The sequence below is a fragment of the Takifugu rubripes genome, chromosome 8 (genome assembly GCF_901000725.2).
Source record: "Takifugu rubripes chromosome 8, fTakRub1.2, whole genome shotgun sequence".
NCBI classification, from domain to species: Eukaryota; Metazoa; Chordata; class Actinopteri; order Tetraodontiformes; family Tetraodontidae; genus Takifugu; species Takifugu rubripes.
In genome coordinates, this window is record NC_042292.1 from 5,547,321 (window position 1) to 5,567,608 (window position 20,288).

Here is a 20,288-nt window from a genome sequence, read left to right on the forward strand (position 1 = left end):
AAAAATAAAAAATCCAGGAAGACTCAACTCTGAAGGTTGCAGAGACACATTTGAATTATGCAGCGGCATGAATCTGAAAATTTAATCCACGTAAAACACACCCGGTGATGCGATTCCAGTTAAAATAAATAAACCGGTGGAACATAAAATGCTTTTCATGTTTTGGGGGCTGCAGCAAAACTTTTCATGCTTTCTAGGGAGTTTAATATTTAATCGATGAAAGACTGCCGTCAAAAATCGAAAATAATTTCAAACTTATTTCATATGACTGACGTGTTTGGAAAGTTTTCAATTCCCAGTTGGTGTGAAGTGAATGTGCTGCAGGCTCACACACACTAAATGATTTAGACAGGTGTAAACAGGATTTATGAGATGAAGGTCATCTGGAGACTCCAGCTCTTTAAAAAATGACTGTTGCTGTGGCATCAGCCACTTCAGTCGGCACATAAATAATTTTAGAGCCTGCAGATGTTACATGCCGTTTAATAAAATATAAATGGAAATGGGGAGGGAAACGGTGTTTAAACCTACAAGATGCTCCTGCTAAATCAATTCCTTTCAAAGGTTTTGCTACTTTCTCAGGGGTGATTCTGCTCCAAATGCCTGTCCACACACGGCAGGTTGGGTCTGCAAATGTAGCAACTCCAGCATTGAACTTTGAAGTTCTATTGTTTCAGCTTTTACTGTTAAAGGAGACTTTGTAGTTTCCACATTTGATAACCTGAATCAGTCTGCTAGCCTGTTAGCTTGGGAGCTAACATGCACAGTAGAATGTTTCATTTTGCATGATTTGAATGCTTTGATTGGTGTAATGTCATTTCTGTTATCTGCCCCCCCCCCCCACCCCACCCCCCACAAGTCTAACAAGTCAGAGAAAATCCAATCCCATCACCGGAACATAAAACACAGCGGCGTTAGTTTTTTATGGAGGGTAACACACTCAGGAACCACAGTTACACTGACCACGCGTCAAGAGCGATTGTCACAACCAGCCAGTGGACACAAAGACGACAGAGGAAGTTCACACACAGCAAGCTGATCGATGGGAGGGAGGGAAGTAGGGAAAAACAAAAAAGCGGTTCTCACATGCTCTCATTGGGTGAGATACTGTCATTCAGATAAGAGCCATTACGATTCTCCATTTCTGCTAACCTGCAGAGGGGGAAGAAACAGAGCAGTCAGTCCCAACAACCAAAGGCTGCAGCAGGTAGCAGAGTCAAACACGGATGGACCTTTGCAGGCGGTATTTCCAGGGGGAAAATGGGGGAAAATTGTTCTGTCGTTCTGTCCGAGTTTGTGTGGTTGCCGCGCTGTTATTTAACTCTGAGCTGATGCAATGTTTAACACCCACGCACTGTCCAGTCCTCAACAACACGCTGCACCTCTTGCAGCTGCAAAGCTCTTTATATTTTATACAAGTTGGCTTATGTGGCCTCATAAGGTGCCTTATAAAAGTAGCATTGAGCAGACCTCTAACTCTCCACTGAGCTGGAGCTCTTAAATCTTCTACAGGTTTCTACTTTAACAACGTTGTAACTGGTTTACTGGTGCATTAGTGCCCAACACTGAAACACTGCTGTACGTGAGCTGGGAGGTCCTTTATTCTATTGAAAATGGTTAATTAACATGCAACCATGGCAACCCTGTACTTCTGATGATAAAATAGAATTTATCTGATTTTGCATATCCTCAATAAGACTGATACACTTGTAAACATTATTTGTGTTAATAAATGATTTAGATAAGAAAGCAAAATAGTGTCTTAAAGAGACATTTATGATAGTGGTTGTATTTGGATCTGTGCTTCAGGAGAGGATGGTATTATTTATGAAAATTGGAATGTTTTGCTTTGTGAACAAGCCTCTTGGCTGCTCCTTTAACAGATCGACCGTGACGCCATAGCTGTGTGGGAAGAGCTGAAGATTTAAACTGTCCCGCTAATATCTACACAAGATCAGCGACACGGAGGCTGAGCATGTGCCCAAAAAAAGTACAGAGATTTTGTGGGTTTATCTGCGCTGTTAGGAAAAAAGAAGCTTGTCACTTGGCACCGAGTGTTTCAGCAGATGGAGTGTGACGCAACGTCACCCGCCCCGCGTGCTTGGACTGGTAATCTGCTCCACGCTACAGAAACAACAGATAACCTTGTGGTCTGGGAGGCATTTGGTTCCCTCAAGGCCTAATTATGTTACATCTTCACCTCACCGCTTGCTTTAATCTGCTGGATGCTATCTGCAGGCAGACAGATCGTGATGCGATGCTAAGAGCACGGTGCCGGGGGGGGGGGGGGGGGGGGTTGTGACTCAGCATGTGCTTTCATCAGCGCGTATGTATTTATATACGCCGTGTTTCAGTCCAAGGAAACTGCCAGTGGTGTCAAACATTCTCTTCATGCTGACTCCACAGAGGGATGGCAACAGCACCAGAGCGACTGATTCAACAACCAATTGACTGCCTGATTGGCTCATTGATTGGTTCGACTGCTTCTTGTCCCTCAGCGGTGGGGGTTTCTGAGGGCAGTGGGGTTGAAGGAGTGCTAAAATGTTTTATTGAATCAGGTCTGATTGACTCCGCTGCAAAAAGATATCGACGGCTTTTTCCTCTGCTCCCAGCCCGGAGTCGATGAGCTCTTTGAGCGCACATGCTAGCGTGCTGGATGGGTGCAAACAACATCTCAGATGCATTAGCATATGGACATACTGTGACTGCAGACCCACTTATTCAGCACCAAGTCAATGCATCTTTTTCATTATGAGAACAAATTCTGCCATATGCAAAGGAATATCTTGACATTTCAGTTCAGCCTTGTCTTTAACATTAATTTTATATATATTTTTTTGAGAATATTCTGCAGTTACTGTATGTCTGAGATGAAAAAACAGCCAGTTGTCAAGTCAAGGTATCCTATTTTCTATATCAACATAAACAGTTGTGCATAAAATCCTTCAAAGCACGTGCATATACAGCCTTTAACTGTGGAATATTAGTGTGTTTTTCTGTGTTAAAGAGTCCAGGAAACTCAAAAGTGCAAATATTATTCAGCCACTGTTAGTTAATTTTGTTGCTTTGTGGACCTTGGATTAGCCACACTTTTCATTTCCTGCATCTTTACCTGTCCTTCCAATTAAAACATATTTGAGAACTAGAGTTCTCTGCTTCAATTTGTAGTTTTTTTTCTCTTCTTGAAATCTAGTCCACTTTAAGTGATCTGAACTGCAGGTCTAAAAGCTTAATTGTCGTATATTAGCAGGGCTGTGACGATAACAGAACAATGGGGCTGATCAATGGTGACGACTGATCCAATTCCAAGTTGTTTTATTGACTTTAGCGCCTAATTCTCATTTGGCGCAGCTGCATTATTTAACACTGAGAGTCCACATGTTTCCCAGTGTTACTCATGTTAGGGTTTTGTACCACTTTTACATAAAATTAACAAATGGGGGAAAGGGTGCAAACAGAATGTGCACATTTTCAGGTATTTTCCTCCAACCAATAACAAAAGATACCAGCTTCAGAATCACTCATTGTCCCTGTGATTAAACGTTATACAGGAATGACTATAAAATTACACTATACTATTATAATCAAAGCACACAGATGATTACAGACACATACCTTTAAAGGCATTTAGATACAAATGTTTCCTGTACCAGCAACTTATCTTAAATGCAACGTAGAGGATATGTAGTAGCCTAAAGACTGCATACATCACATACCTGAAAGATTTAGCTGCACTAATTGAGGCATTTTGTAAAAAGTTCACAAAATCAGTAGAAAATGCGAGAAAATGCTTTAAGTCCATCTATGTTTTCTATGGGATATTTGGTGAAGTTCAGTTCAGTTCTAATGATGGTTGTATTAACAGTGAACGTTAAAGTCTCCCAGAACAGTGTGAGCACTGAATTAGGGCAACCGATCTCCTGTGAGATCATGGCTGCGTGCATGGAATGGAGGGACAGAGGCATCCCAGTGCGGTGTGTTGTGCTTAAACATCATCCCTGAATTCATTATTCCAATTCACATCTATCAAAAGATGGTTCTGGTGTCTGGGAGAATGCTCTGAAGGAGGTGCTGTGTGCTTGTTGGGAGCAGTGGGAATGAAAAGCAGAGCACGAGAAAGGTTACTTTGTGGCGTCCTGTTCACAACACTGCGAGTCTACGCTGAGGGGAGCTGCTGCAGAATGCTGATAATGCGTTACCGGTTAGCATAGTGCTCGATCCGGGTGTGCGTGTCGTCATGCGAGAGTTGAGGGGACGATCCGGGCCTGCAACAAAGACAAGAGACAGTGATGGGGGGAGAATAACATTTGTGAACGGAACCAGAAGGTGCTCATTACTCCTAATGTACACATCCACATGTGCGCGCGCTGCATGAATCCACAGGAGAGCGATGAAGGGCAGCGACAGTATGAGGCACAGATGTATGGGGTTGTGAAGCACTCTCTAAATAAGCTCCCTGTTTAGAATATCCTCTCCTGACCTGGAATACAGCTGCTTGTACTTCAAAAGATGCAACAGATCTGAGGTGTCACACGCAATGTGCTCAGGGAAATATCAGTGTTTTGACATCATTAGCTGGGACCCTCTGAGGATTCCGTCAACTTCTCCCTCTCATAGTTTAGCCCTTGAATAAAATAAGGCTGTGACTAAAACACTTAAAACATCCCGGTACAAGGGCACCTTGTCGCCTCAAACAGATGTTTGCAGCACAAAGTAAAGTTGGATTCAAAAGTAATGGCCTGGATAACCTGTGAGAAGCGTAATTACTCCACTGTTGGCATGCGCGCTGGGATGTGCATCTGTTTTCTTCTGAGTCTGATGCACTAAACATAAGCCCATTATCAGTCTCAGCCGAAACATCTTAGAGAAGCAAGTTCCTGTCTTCATGCACGGTGATTCTGCTGCAGATACAAATATTAAAATTCCTCCTCCATCAACATCACCATCACAGCACTGACACAGTGCTGGTGAGCTAACACGACTCCAGGCATACTTTCATTTAAACTGGGCGTAAGATGTGCATGGAGATGATGTAAACTCCCCACAGCCACAATCAAGATGACAACGCAGTGTGTGTGTGTGTGAGTGTGAGTGTAAGAGAGAGAGCGAGCCAGGTACTCACGCATGGTCTACCGGCCAGAAGTTGATCAGAGTGACAGGACTGCAAGACAAAAAATGTGAGATGATGACACGGGAAGTGAGGGAGGACAATGCACAAACAGCAAGGCATGATGGGAGGTGTGGGGTAGAAGGCAGCCAGCTAATGAGAAGTGAGAGCCTGGACTGACAAGAACCAGCTGAGACAGAAATGCGACCAACAAACCACTCCTGTAAACGAAGAATTGATTTTTTTTTTTTTAAATCCTGCCCATACACAATATCTAGATAGAACTGTGTGACATCCGCATTCTTGTTGTGTGCATGCACTTGGTTTCCACACAAAGATGAAGATATAAAACCATCATCTGTTTGAGACTCAACACGCGGTCACAAACCCCAGCATCAAACGCAGCGCTCGCCACAGATCACGCTGAATGTGGAACATACAGGCAGAGAATCCACAACAAGCCAGGAAACCGGTTTCAGACGCAGGTCAGAACAAGTTTCGGCACAGCCCAGTTTCTCCGATTTGTGTGTGCGCGTCTCACGTTTCCATGTTGTCTCCCTCCAGGATCGTCTGGACAGGCAGGTAGCCCATGCGTGGGTGTTTGGCAAAGTAGCGTTTGGTCCTGAACTTGTTCTTCAGCACCTTGGCAAAGTCTCGGACGTCCTCGCCTGACGTGGTCTGAAAGGGAGACCACAATGGAGGCTTTGTTCACACACCAACACACCTTTCAGTCCAGGCTGCTCATACATTTGCAGCTCTTTTGCCTTTATTTGCACGTCTAGTGAAGTGAAGTTAATGCCTTTATTGTTAGCTCTGAGAGCGTCATTGCAGGAGGAACAGATTTATCACTCTGTCGGAGTTTCAGCAGCTTTATTTTATCCTCCGGTGTGTATTCAAAGAAATCACAATTTAACCTTCTATTTACACAACTACAGTATATATATATATATATATATATATATGTGTGTGTGTGTGTGTGTGTGTGTGTGTGTGTGTTTGGGTGTAATGGGGTTTAGTCCTTCAGCAGTTGACAGATAGCGTTTGTGATGTGTTTTGATTTAAACCATATATCACATCCTGTTTATAGTTTCCATCGAGGTCCAGTTTTTCCCCAAATCCACTTATAACATATCCAAGAGACAAAAGACATTACTGTAGTTCAGCAGCAGTCAGTCTGCACGTCTTTGTTCCATCCTAATTAGATGTTTGCTATGATAATCTAATAGACCCAGCCTATTTAGCGTCTCGACATGCTCGTTTCCTGAGATGCTATTGGGTTTGAATTCGACACATCTGGCGGCATTCATACCGGAGTGCAGTACTCCACCATGGGGTACTGCATCTTATGACCCTTGGCAACACGGCCAGAGAAGAAGCAGCTTTGGCAAATGTCATAGTTGAAATGTTTCAGGCTCCGGTATCTGTGGAAAGAGAGATGGAGGGGAGGGAAAAAGAACAAAGGGCGAGAGGGAGGTGTGGGCGGAGGAAGGAGAGAATCAATAACGGAGAGATTTACAGCTCTGTTTTCTCCACAGCAGAAGTAGTTAAAATTCTTTCAGTCTGGTACCTGAATGGGAAGTTTATTCTCTAGCCGTGGGACATTAAAATTTATCACTGCTCTTCTCAGGAGGAGAGCCACCAACAACACAACAGACCCTCCTCTCTTAAACAAATCCCAGGCTTCTTCAATACCGGTGACAAATACATTATAATCATGTCATCGATCATTTATATGAACAGACTGGCTGTTTTTATTGGCCTGCAGCTGCCGGATTAGATTAAAACAACAAATAGCTTCTCAGGCTTTTGCACAGCCAGAGTTCGATTCTGGTGACAGAGAGCAATCTCACTGATGGAACGGCTGAAGCTAATGTCTTCCTACTGGAATAATAACCCCTTAAACAAAAGACTTTTAACACTTGTAAGTAATGTCCTTGCTGATAATGGTCTCCGCTGCAACTTCCCATCAGAAGATATCATCATCTTCGGCTGAAACAAATGCAAAATCTTACTAATTACCATTTTAGGCTGCTGCATGCAGAGATGCAAAACACATTCCTAAAAAATGATCTGCCTGTGACTCATTTCAGGTCTAAAACGTTGAAGGATAGCAGTAAACTTTAGTAAAGAGCAGCATAGGCTGATTAAATCTGACTTCCAATCCAGTTTCAATAACTTTCCAGGCGTAGGAGATTTATTTGCAGTCCACTGGCTGCCCCTCAGCATCTCTGACAGGGTTTGTAGTCACCAATCACTCCCATTGCTGTGTTCCTTAAATGCTCATGTTTGAATCACAGACTAATTCTGAAACAAATACATCGGTTTTTGATGGAATGTGTTTCCTGCTGAAAAACCAGGAACTGTGTGTGTGAACCAGCCTGGGAATTAAACTCAAAGTGACAGTGATACATGAGTGAGACTACTGTATTGGTTTGAGCATTTATTATAACACCCAGCTTTTTGGTTAGAGTTTTGACACATCAATTCATCAAAAACATGCAATGAGGTCAGTGTGTAGCTGCATAATTATCCTAAATTGGCTGGCTGGTTTGGAAACATCTCGTCTCTTTGACCGCTGTATCCCTATTGGGGGTCACAGGGAGGGTACACAATGGGTGAAGGCAGCATCCACCCCTGGATGAGTCGAGAGTTCATCGCAGGGTCCCATATGAGCATTTGAGGGTTCGGCACCTTGCTCAAGGGTACCTCGGCAGTGCTCTGAAGGTGTTCTGGCACCTTTAACACCTACCACGTTTTGTCTGCACTGGGGCTCAAACCGAGAACCCTCTGATTCTCAGCCCAGTTCTCAACAGACTGCGCTGCCACCGCCCTGTTTGGTAAACGTGGCTTCTTTTTTTTATGATGAACATTATTATTACAGCAACTACAAAGGAGTAAGCAGAAATCATGACCCAAAACATGCCAATTATTAATGCGACGTCTTCAAACACATTCAGAAAGTTCTTGTTTTTAAAGAGCTGCCTAAAAGGCCCCTTCACTGTGCGTTCATGATAGAGAGAATGGCTTTGTGGCTCCTGCCAGCAGCCCAGACTGTGTGTGAGTGTGCAACCTATTAAAGAAAATACTTAAAACGTTTCTCTTTTCCTACTGTTTAAATAATGAAGCAGAATAAAGCTATGAAAAGTCTTTAAAAATGTAAATCCATCTGGAATTAATAAGTGATGTTTTCCTGGGATGTTGAGGACACTGAAGTGAAAAGGAAAGATGTATTCTTCAGATGAACTATGTCTTCACATGCAGCTGCCTTTGACAGATGGGCTGTCTTCTTAAAGACACATCTGGGCAGTGCTTGGCTGTAATGGGGTAACTCAACGGACCTGAACCCGATGATGGGGCATTCCTTGCAGATGTTGCACTTGGCCTGGTGCTTGGCGGTCTCGGCAGCGGCCACGCGGTGCAGGACGGGCAGCCACACCATCGACTGAGGTTCCAAGCGCATCCAGTCCAGGAACATGGCGGCTTCCAGTTCAGGTTTGTTGTTGGCCTGGATACAGAAACAGATGACAACAAATTGAATGGGCTCAAATAAATAGAAGATATTTCAGATGTGGTTTTGTTTTTACGATTCAAGCAATAATACATATTCCCCAGACTTTCACCAAGGCTCCTCCTTTACCTTCATCTTTATGTTTAAGGACAATTTGGCTGCGATTTTCTCGCAGCCAAATTTGAAACTGGACTTTAGATCTTATTCTCTCCAAAAGTTCCCAGCATTCTAAAAACTGTAACAACAGGACACTTTTAACGAAATGCCACATAAACTGACCCATTAGCACAGATACTCATTGGAGCTTTAAATTTGGATGAACCAACAGCTAAAAATAGTCCACAAGGCAAGTGTATAGGAACCACCACCTGCCTGGGAAACTCTAGCTACTTAACAGTCTTTGTCCACCACTTTCTCATCAGAAGGGACTGTAGAGATTTAAATGTTCTATGGAAATGACCCTTAGACGTCACCCGTATTCTGTGTCATGCCCTCGTGCATTCCCTCCTCACCGGAAGCAAAGTTGCCTCCAGCATAAGAGCAGGACGGCACCAGCTCGGCCTCCTGGTGCGTGTCTGTGAACAGTCTGATTAGATCAGAGAATGGAAAAGCTTGTTTTCTCTAATTGGCCATTTAAAATCTGTGATAGTCATCTGTGTCTGGAAAGGATCTGCAACACTGCACGGTACAATCGAGGCACCTGGACCAATACGTTGGAAGAAATCTAAAAAAAATCCGAATGCTGCCGTCTCACAAATGCATCGTGGTGAGCATTAGCGGCTGTCAATCAGCGAGCGTGTCAAACGTCTTTAGTAACAACACAAGCAAAGCCAGCAGGCGGCAGGTGACACATGCTGATTGTGATTCCGGATGATTATCTCCACAAGACTAAATCCAATGCCTGCTACGCCTATCAAGCTTCACATATCCATGTGTCACACACTCTGTTAACAGTGATAATCGTGGCGCGCTTATCGTGCTCCGCCTTTTTGAAAATTCAAATGTATTCAGGTAAGAAATTCTTACTGGTTTGTTTAGTTTTTCATGCACCAGATGACAGATATATGAGTAAAAGGCTTAAAATAATATCTGGGATCTGACTCACTGCTGTCATATTGTCAGCTACGCTAACATCTGCTGCTTTTGTGACATGACTCTTTTGCTTATGAATTTCTGGTTTTATAAAATGCCTGCAGTTACAAATTAATACTTTACTCTGGCTTTCTATGCATTTTCGATGTGCCCTACAGCAATGCTGAAGCTAAAAGTTATCCTGTAAATGTGTCTCTGACTGCAAACTCACTGGCCTTCCAAAGCTTTTGTCACGGCTCCTAAGCCGAGATTGGCCGACTGATGGCAGGAGACACTGACGATCCCCTTTGTTGAACACATTACAATGGGTTTGACTTTCTGAATACGTTTGAGGAGAACAGCTCACTTTGGTGTCCAACGTGGGGACTTTAAACACGAAAATGCTGGATCATCTCTGGGAGATCAGGGATAATCCAGCCAGACCGCAATTACTGGAAGCCTCCTGTGTCGTCTGGATTTGCTGCTTGTTTTGTGGCTCAAGGATCCCCCCCCCCCATCTGCTCCCAAATATAAAGAAATACAAAAGGAATGCTGATCTAGAGTACTGGCAACTTTCCTTTCCTCTCTGCGTTGTGACACCCTTTTTTAAATCAACAGCCGCGTGAATGCAGAGCGGTTTATTCTGCCCTGTTTTCTGTGTGTGTGTGTGTGTGTGTGTGTATTAAATGTCCGTGAAAATCCCATTGCCGATACGCTCTCTGCAGCTTGCCTCGTTTGATTCCCTGCAGGCTGTTGTTCAGTTTTTTTGTTCATTCTTATGTTCACAAGAACAAACACAGACACACACTTGTGTCTATTTTCCTGAAAACTGTTTTTATTGTTGTTGGTTCTATTGATTTTTTTCCTGCCTTTATTTTTTTTTAGTGACAGTCTGGTTCTTTTATATAAACACATTCGGTTTTGAGGAATATCAAGAAATTTTCCGTATCTAGTGTGGATACACACGTTGGCAATTGTGCCTATTCACCAACTTAACTAGACTGCTGTAATAAAAAAAAAGCGAAGCAGATTTTCCATTTATTTCTGTGACTCAGGTGGTCTAAAATCTAAGAAACTGTGTTGCTAAAGGATTTGTGCTGCTTGTTACAACATTTTCAGGGGCACGATCACAAATATGATAACAAAATGTGCTTGACTGTGAGTGAAAATGTGGACCTGAAGAAAGCAGAAGAGTCTAAGTCATGGTTAAGCTGCAAGATTATACAGAATTCCCAGGGGAAAATTTTTTTTCTGTGTGGTGCGACTGAATGTGTGGGATGAAATGTGTTGGTGCACGACGTACAAACTGGAAGCAGCTGCGGACGGAAGGCTCAATGTTGGAACCGCCAAAGGAGGCCACTTCGCCAAGCTGCCGGGGGATCTGGATGGAATCGTGGAGCAGGAGACCCAGGCGACGCTGGTCACAGAAACCCGTGGCGCTGGCGACCTGTCTAAACAAGACTGAAGGACAGGGGGAGGCGCGCGGATGAGGACCAGTGTTTTATGTTGGGCCAATGAGCAGCACGAACGGGGCCGCTCAGTTAAAGACTTTTGTGACTCTTTGTTTGTCTCCGAGTCTGGTGATGTGGGAGGTTTGATCAAATGAGGCAGCACAAATTGAGTTGTTGTTCTGCTGTAAATGGAAATCCAATCTTAACTTTAAATGAAAAACAAAAAGAAATCATCAACAAAAGTGCAAAAACCTCTCGTGGCTGAAGCACAAACGTCAGCACATCGGTCACCTTGAGTAGAAATGAAAGTATGTGTTGTCCGTCGAACAGAGACTCTCATTACATTAGGTCTGTTGCCTGTGGTTGCACTGCTCCACCAGAGAGCCGTGACAATTAGAATCACACACTCACCTGCTCTGTTTACTTTCAATTAAATCGCATGCGAATAACTTCAACAAACAAGATAACACATACACACACACGCACACACACACACCTTTTAACAAAGTTCACTGGGAGACATTGGATTAACAAGGGCTGCTTAAACCTCTAATTACAACTTTTCAATTTCCTGTAAGGCTTTCTATTATATTTTAACTGTTTTTCATCAATTTCACACAGCTGTCAGAGGTCCAACACTTTGTTGGAAATGTATTTCCCTAAACCCATCCATGGCCGTGAATTTCGGCTGTCTGAAAGTCGCTCAGGTGAGCTCTACTGAGAACAGGCGGTTTTTAGCCCGCGCCTTTAAATGCTAATCATCCCCGTCTGCTACATGCGTCTCTCAGGGAGTCAATGAGAGGATGCCTCTTATGCTATGGTAGCGTGCAATGGTGTCCACAGAAGGCCAGTTTGTCCTGACCAAGTGGTCTGATGTGTTAGTTAGCACAAACAGACTCACAGGAAGTGTAGCTGGCACGTTATCCTTAAAAATGAAATGCAACCACTTTCCCTTCTGTTCATCTGGAGCTGGAATAGAATATAGAAACTCATGTTGGATTTTAAAACCAACAACAAATCAATTTGCATTTCTCAGCCCGACCAATGACATTGTGAAACACTGCTATTTTACTGCTGAACACCTTCCTGGATATGAACCCCCCCAGGGGATAATGGTTGGTCATTTTTATAATGTACAGACCAGAAAAAAATGTGTTTTCATAATATCGGACCATTAAAGTCACTGCCCTGAACTACTCTTGCAGCTGTTTGATATCCTCCAGTCACATCAAGCAGCCCAGGTTTGTGACTCACATCTGTATTTATCTTCCAGGTGAGCCTTGCAGAGAGAGATGATTCCAGTTTTGAATGAAAGAGTTCGGATCTTTCCAGTGCGTCCACTGCCAAGAACAAAACAAAAACCAAAAATCAACACGAGTACACCGAGCCTCGCCAGAAACGCTTGCGTGTGCCAATCATACGTGTCGTAGACGTTGAGCAACCAGTTGAGGCACATGTCGACACACAGTGGGACGTTGACCAGGTGAGAGTGGCTCTGTTCCAATCGCTGATACAGGCTGGTCAGGCAGGTAACCAGCTGAGAGATGTCCAGAAGCTGCTCGTTCTGTTTCAGGCCGTGCTGGTCGAACACCTCGCATGCCAGTGGCATGCTCAGCAGGTCCACTGTGAAGACAAAGAGCGAGGTAACTGCTGCTCAATCTACAGATTAGAAGAACCCTCCACGATCACACAGCCAGAGATGTGAAGTGTGAGGGCAGCTGGACTCCAGATCACTAAATCGTCACTATATTCATCTTTATCAGTCGCTGACATCCACCAATGATGAGGAAGAAGCAACGTTTCAGCACTGAGAAATGCCTGCTTAAAATGATGGCGATAGAATCCACATGAAAAACGAGTGGAAAAGGTGTCTGGAACAACCCTCTGCCAGAGCTTCAATTATCCAAATAAATCAAACGGGGAAAATTGATTTAAAAATATCAGGTGCGCCGTGTGAGATTGTAATTTCCAAGTTCTGCCCTGGGCATTTCTGTATTCTTCGGTGCAGTGACAGTGGAGTCACGATACCAAGACGAACCCAACACGGACCGGTTTATTTTTAGAAAGTTTGTGTGTGTATAGTCATCGTGAGCAATATGGCCTGAAAGCACATCACGCACGTAACAGATCGTAGGCAGCTCACACTCCACAGGTTCAACAGCGAGTTAGCAATCACGTAGACACGGACACACACACACAGGTAGGTAGATCAAGAAAGAGGTCATGACAAAATCCTATAAAGGAGGAAGTGACGAGGGCTAACTGACTGAATCACGAGAACCAGAGAAACATTGTTTGACTCATTCATCGTCCATCTACTGTACAGGCTTGGACAGCACTTACAGCACAGGGCCTTCTGGAGGCGTCTCAGCTTCATGGCTGTCCGATAGGCTGAGAAGCGAACGTTGTTTAGGTCGGCTGAAAAAGATAGTACAGGATTAGAGATGAAGAGGAAGGCACTGCCTGCTCCCGTGTACTATATCGTCCAAGCTAAAAAAAAATTAAAAAAGTGGAGTCTTACCCAGAGACTGGTAAAGCTCGGCCATCTTGGGATGATCCCAGCATGTTGTCTGGGTCTGGTGACTGGATGAGACAAAAAAGGAGGAACAGTGTTCAGATGATTACACGAACCCAAGTTAAATAAAAATCTGATAAAACTGTGCTTGTTTTTCCTGTAGCAGCTTTAATATTTTCTAATGACTGAACAATAAGGACTGATGGTTTTTATTTAAAGCCACTGGGAGAGACATGCTGTGTCAAACCCCCTGCTGCCAAGGAGCATCTTAATTTCCCACTTGCTAGATTTAACCTTGTTTCTTCTCTTTACTAGTAGTCCACACTCAAATAGCTTTTCAACTAAAGGCATAAAGAGAAGGATCCTTCGGCCAGCTGGACTCTGCTTGACTTCTGGTGACTCAACTGGTCACGTTTTTGGGATATTGGACATATAGTTTTGCACATCTCTACGGGCATCAATACAGATCAATGGCAGCTTCGAAAGCAGCACAAAATGTGTGGGATTCAAATGAAGAAAACATCAGGGAGGACAACCAATTCTCTCTGAAGAGTTCTGATTAGTTAAATTCACTCTGATACAGACTGATGCCAGAATTGGATGGGGGGGGCTGTAGTAGCAAACAAAGTGAGTATTAAATCAATAGTAATCAATCACGACTTTCTTGAACCTCCAAATGTCAGCTTCCCTTCCTTCCTGCATATTTAACCCTCATCCAAAGGGAAAATCTTCATTACAAAAGCAGTAAACTCAAGATCATTATGAGAGACTTTGGATGATTGCGGTGGGCTGAGGCACCGGCTACAAATGGCATGAAGAGAATCCAATGAGTAGCTGTTCTGTCATGAAGTCTGGCTTGTTCCAGGGCACGATGCTTTCACGGAATGTAAAAGAGCAGGGTAAATATGAGACTTTGATCTCCACACCAGAAAGGGAATGATGTTCTAAATGCTAATGATTCTGTCATCCCAGAAGAAATACAAGAATGAAACAGAAAATCCTTTTGGCTACCACAGAAACGAATCACTGCCGCCGATAAAATAGATCATTTTCCTCCAAAAGCCGGCACTATGACACTAATCCTTTTGTTTATGCGCTTCTCCCCTCCATCTCATAATCTTGGAAAATAACATTGTAGCACAGAACCACTCATCCTCCCTGGATTGCAGCAGTGGGCAAGTGTGACAGGGGAAGAAAGAAATGAGGCGGCAGGAGAATTACAAAGATGGTTGCTGTGTCATTCTTCCCTGACATCCTCCATACGTGACGTCAGCTTGCCACTTGCAGGGGACAAAGCCGTGTATTTGGGCTTTGAGGGCACGCAGCGAGATTTAAGCCTCGAGCAGGGCAGCAGTGAAACACACCAACAGTCGCCTGCTTTTTCCAACCTCGCCTTTGTGCTTGAAAAATGAAGCTCAACGAGTTCTTTTCTCAAGTATTCGGGTGTGTGGTTCGTCTGTCTGTCTGTCCGTTGAGGTCTCAGCCCAGTCCCCTTTCCATTGAGGCCCTGAGAAGAATGCAGCTCATTAAGGAGCGCGTTAAGGCTGCACTCATCAGGTCTACATGCTGTCAAAGTTTCAACGTATTTAAAAATCAAAGGTTGGCATTGTTTGGATTGTGTCATTAGAGTAGAGCGCCACACACAGAGCAGAAAGCCTGTTCTCTGATCGCTGCACCCCATATGTCCGCCCATTTACTTTCCGTTTAATCCCAGCCGGGTGTCATGATCTGAGCTCCAATTTGCATTTCACGGCATCTTTAAACACACGCTATAAAGTAAGTGAAATGCCATCAAGAACACATAAAACTGCACTTAGACTCATGGCAGCAAAAACTAATTATGGCGCTGCAGCGTGCACATTCTCCTGGTCAACAGTTCCACTTAGCTGCTGCTGTAATAATTACTGTTAACATGATAAACAAAGAAAAAACAAGCAGCATCTCTTTCAGCCACGCAGTATCTCAGCAATGTCCTTTGCAACAATAATTATGATCGCCAGATATTTGCTCATGTTAATATGCCAGCTGTCTGTTTACATAAGGTTAATGGAAGCCATGTGTCACGGTGAGGAAATTGTCTTTTGAAGGAGAAGCTGTGCGTGTGAATAATGTGTCAAGCTGTAAAAGAGACTGCTGTCGCTGCAAAAGAGTGGGAAATGTTTATCATTTCCCTCTCCGGGCTGGGAAAAGACTACCTTGTGCAGGTCACAAGCTGCTGGTTCTGATTGCCAACAGTTGCAGTAATTAATGTTGCATTTAGGAGGATCCGGCAGGAGCTGCAGCGGTTTCCTTCCCATCTCCCTGCTTCAGATATGTTCAGTACCAAGGACAGTGGCCGGGCTGTTTTCCCGTAACCTGTTAAGTTTGCTTGGGTGAACGGGACTAACAGCAGAATGTTCGCATTTGCTGACACTGTTTCGGGAATGAGCGGAAGGCGCTTTTGTTCACGTGTAGAGATGCTTTAAAATGAAAGGTGACGTGTGAAGCAGGTTGTTCGATTGATGAACCAACAGTTTCAGTATAAAATTGCAGATTTCTCTTGAGAAAATGAGTTCCTGTTCCGTTATCTTTCTATGTCAGATGGTTAATAAGTAGACATTTGGCTCAGTGTGAGGTGGGAAACGATTGACTTCCTTCTAAGGGTATGTGTCCATTAGGATGTCCATGAATTTCATACAGTTAAATAGAGGCCCGTTTCATTCTCCAGCACACTGAAATATAGGAATCATTCTTTAGATCAAATGTACTTCCATTACTTAAGTACAGGAGAGGCTGGTCGGGTTTGGCTGTGAATGATATTTACAGAGAGACAGTGCTGAAATAAAAAATAGACAAAACACAAAAGCAGATTTAATGAATACCCACAGCCCTTCGAAGCTTTCACAGCAAAAGGGCTATTTTATGCCCTACGCGTGTGGCCGAGGGCCTGCTGGTGCACAATTGGAGTCCTTTCCGTCCGCTAAAGATGCGCGTTGAGGTGGTCACACAAGTGCACCTACAGTTAACCTTTGTTGGAGACCAGACGAACCATCCACATGCAGGGTTTCTCTCTCTGCACTGCCCTTGTTTTCCTCTCTCCTGCCTCCACTGTATCTCTCTCCCACTCCAGATAATGAGGAGAGGGGTCCCGTGGTGAAGAGCTACTTAAAAAAATCCTGAGCTCAGTCTGTGCAAACAGTAGCTCAGTCACTCAGAGTCATTGGCGTGCTGCTCTGAGCCACTCGGACAAATGCCTCTAATAACTGCAGCATCAAACGCAGCAGCTTTCATCAGCAGCTACACAAGACGTGCAGCCCCGCACCGATCTTCCAGAGCAACGCAGGCAACATGCAGCCCTTTGTATGGTCTCAGAAGCAAACAGCACGTCTGCTTTCACAAAGGCCCGAGGCCAAGAATGAACTGATGAGTCACAGAAGTGCAGCTCCTCCTGTGAAGGGAAACATGGCTGTAATTTTCAGTGCCCTGCTGAATTTGGGTGCTTTGTAATTGCGTTCCCACCGAGGGCTGGAGCTCTACAGTACGTGTCCTAGTATTCAACATCAAAATTTGGCTCCTTGGTTTGATTGAATGAGTGGGTGACCTTTACGCAGAGATCTCTGAATGCAGCGCGGATCTGGAATCCCACAAATAAGAAGCCAGTATTATTAATGAACTTGATTCCCAAACAGAGTCCATCTGCCTTATCGACAAACGTGTCGAGTGTGACTGGTTGTAGCAAGGCCTCATTAAATCTTCCCGTGTTCCTTTCACACGCGATTTACTTTATTGCACACGTATGTCGCTGTTGTTATGCTCTGATCCTCTGAAGCTGAGCAGCAAGTTCATCCAAAGTGCAGATGTTTCCAGCTGAATTTGCACTGAACTTAAAATGCAATTTTAAGTTTCAAACATGCTGGATTTAGGATGGACTTTTTTTTGGTAACCTCAATGGAACAGTCCTCCTTTCCTTGGTTTTTCAAAAAAAGACAAGGTAATATCTTTTATTTATACCCTCTCAGTCTGCTGCTGCTTCTGCTGTGGAGGGCAGGAGGCTATTTACTAGAGTTCCCCTAAAAGGATCAATAAAGTACCGTATAGCCTTAGCACTGCATCAACTTCAAACCTGAGATATACTGTCCACCTGTCCTCAACACCTTATCTGTCTTTACCACCCACTGCAGCATAGCCCCCTATAGGAGAGCAACTTTCTGCCAGAAACCTTATCCATTTTCTAGCATTAGCACAGGTACTCACGGCAATGTGCCCTGAAAATAAAGACACTTTGTTCCCAAATGTGAACAAAATTAAGAATAGCATTTCTGTGACTAATGGACACCCAACCTGGAACTCATCAATGCTGCTTTGTAGGAATCAGACTCTCCTGGGTTTAAGAGTAACAACAGAGTTTTCTATTATTTAGCAGCTCCCACCATCTCCCTTAGAAACATCTGAGCCCCGGGACAAGCCAAAGTGTTGATAATGCATTGTAAACTGTCAAAAGATTAAGCATTGTGCAATGAGAGGCTTTGCTGCCTTGCCCAAGGGCATTCTGAATGAGGCCAACCGGGGGGAGGAGAGAAACTGTTTTATTGTGATTAAAACTACATGCAAGCAGCCAAATAGTGGCGCTAATGATTACTAAAGAATGCAGCCGTGGATACGGAGGCAAAAAATGAGACTACCTTTCATTATACAGAAAAAAGGACAGATTTTAAATGAAATACAATAACAGGCTATCCAGGGCTTGTTGGGACTTTTGAACAAGGCGACAATTACTGCTGAAACCTCTGTCCATAAATATGCTCCGTGCCAATAAGCGTTGTAAAAACAGTTGAGATTACACCCGCCTCTCAAAGGAGGTGTGTTTAGAGCCCACAGCAGGCGGCAATAAATTAAGAATGTCTCAGCTTAGTTTAGCCAACGTTTTGCTGACAGATTTATCATGTCCGTGCTGGGACGGTGCTGCCGGACCAGCCGAGCTTGACCCTGACACAATGGCAGCGTCTCTCCTAACAAAAAGGCAATCTGCAGCACGTGCACGGCACTTTTGTTCAATCATATCATCCACAGAAAATCGATTCTGGATGAATTGTCAAAATCCCCCCCAAAAATCAGATGCACGAGATTTTTGAGGCTCGTTTTGTACCAGTAAAGTAGACGTCCACTGTCAAGCGTAGCTTAAAACCCAAACTGAAGAGAAGTGTGCGATAAAAAATACAATAGTGCACGTTCCCACGCACTTGCAAACACACAATGGGACATATCATAGTTAACAGGCAGCTGAAAGGCTTATTGTGGCAATGACAGATCTAAATTAATGGATCCGCAGAGAAATATGAGTATCACTTCTCACTGCAGTCAATCATGGCTCTTGGATGAATGATTACAGGTGGTTTATGGGATATGGTGGCGTCTTTTTCTGCCCATCATTACGAGTGAGCGCCGACAGAATGTTTCCTGTGCAACAGGCATCAGAATGAGATGAGACAAAGGCCTTTGGGGACTTGACGCGATATGAGAAACAAGGCGGGTTAACAGGCATGGAAGCCACGTTCCGGAGCCGGATAGGCGGAGAAGCCGCGAAGGAACGCGGGACCTCCTTCAGAACCGCCTAAAACCATCTGTCAACTTTACAAACGGGGATGCTTGATGTATTATTTTATAAGAGCTTCAGCAGTATAGGACAGAAGCAGGTCTGTTGTGACAGACGCCCATCAAAGTTTGGGAAAAGTGAACCTGACCGATTCCGACAGCTGTCTAATCAATATTTGGTGGTCTATTGATTATTTCAGCTATTGATGAGTCAAGCTGAGCCTGCCCACCATTAACCTTACCGGCCAAAGCCAACAATCCATTATTAAACTCCCAATAACACAATTTTGGCTGGTTTGCAAAGAGCAAGAAGAGAAAACTTAACAATAATGAGGTGGACATTTATTTTCTATTTCAGGCTTTGAAATGCTGGATTTGAGGGGCTAATTACCCCCCGAGGACTGTGGGAAACGGTTACTCAAACATGCTAGAACTTTTCTGACAGCTCCTGATCAAAATGTCTTCCTCAGGGTCAGTTTGATATTTAGACACTCACACAGGCTCATTTATTCGCACATACAGAAAAACAGAGCATCATTTCTCATACAAACAAGACACCTGAGGAGGGAAAAAGCCTGCAGCCGCACGCTTGATTCCATCACTGGCTCTGCACGCTGAAATTCACTGGTATAAACCAGATCAGACCAAAACAGAGCCAGCGGTGATAATCATCTATGCTGAATACAAAAGCAGAACACACACACACACCTTCGCTGTGACAATCATGCCCAAGCAAGCCAGCTCCACTGTCAGCAACTGGGAGGTGGACGTGGTGTGTGAGGGCTATTCATCCTTCAGCTATATTTAAGACATGCGCGCGCACACACACACACACCTGCAATTACATTGTGCCACAAAAAAAAAAACCGAACTGCACCACCAAGCCTGCGTTCTCTGCACTATTTTTCTACTCCTGAAGTAGAAACGCACACACACACACGCACACGCGAGCATGTCCCACTTAACAGTTAGACTCGCACATTAAAGGCAGAAATAAATTGCTGTTTGTAGGGAAAATGGGTCCTTGCATGATTGCACCTTCTTGAGTGTGTGACTGGAGGAATC

The 20,288-nt window shown here is 44.0% G+C and overlaps 1 protein-coding gene across 1 annotated transcript in view; it reads right to left on the bottom strand.

The window, feature by feature from the left end:
- dmd (dystrophin) overlaps nt 1–20,288 on the bottom strand; it is a 168,120-nt gene that overhangs the window by 6,001 nt on the left and 141,831 nt on the right. The window contains exons 70-80 of the mRNA XM_029840434.1: nt 13,659–13,720; nt 13,481–13,555; nt 12,559–12,760; nt 12,392–12,477; nt 10,990–11,147; nt 8,446–8,612; nt 6,417–6,528; nt 5,649–5,785; nt 5,123–5,161; nt 4,200–4,265; nt 1,087–1,152 (exon numbers count right to left, since the gene is read on the bottom strand). Coding sequence (XP_029696294.1) covers nt 1,087–1,152; nt 4,200–4,265; nt 5,123–5,161; nt 5,649–5,785; nt 6,417–6,528; nt 8,446–8,612; nt 10,990–11,147; nt 12,392–12,477; nt 12,559–12,760; nt 13,481–13,555; nt 13,659–13,720 — 1,170 coding nt within the window. The remainder of the gene's footprint in view (nt 1–1,086; nt 1,153–4,199; nt 4,266–5,122; nt 5,162–5,648; nt 5,786–6,416; nt 6,529–8,445; nt 8,613–10,989; nt 11,148–12,391; nt 12,478–12,558; nt 12,761–13,480; nt 13,556–13,658; nt 13,721–20,288) is intronic.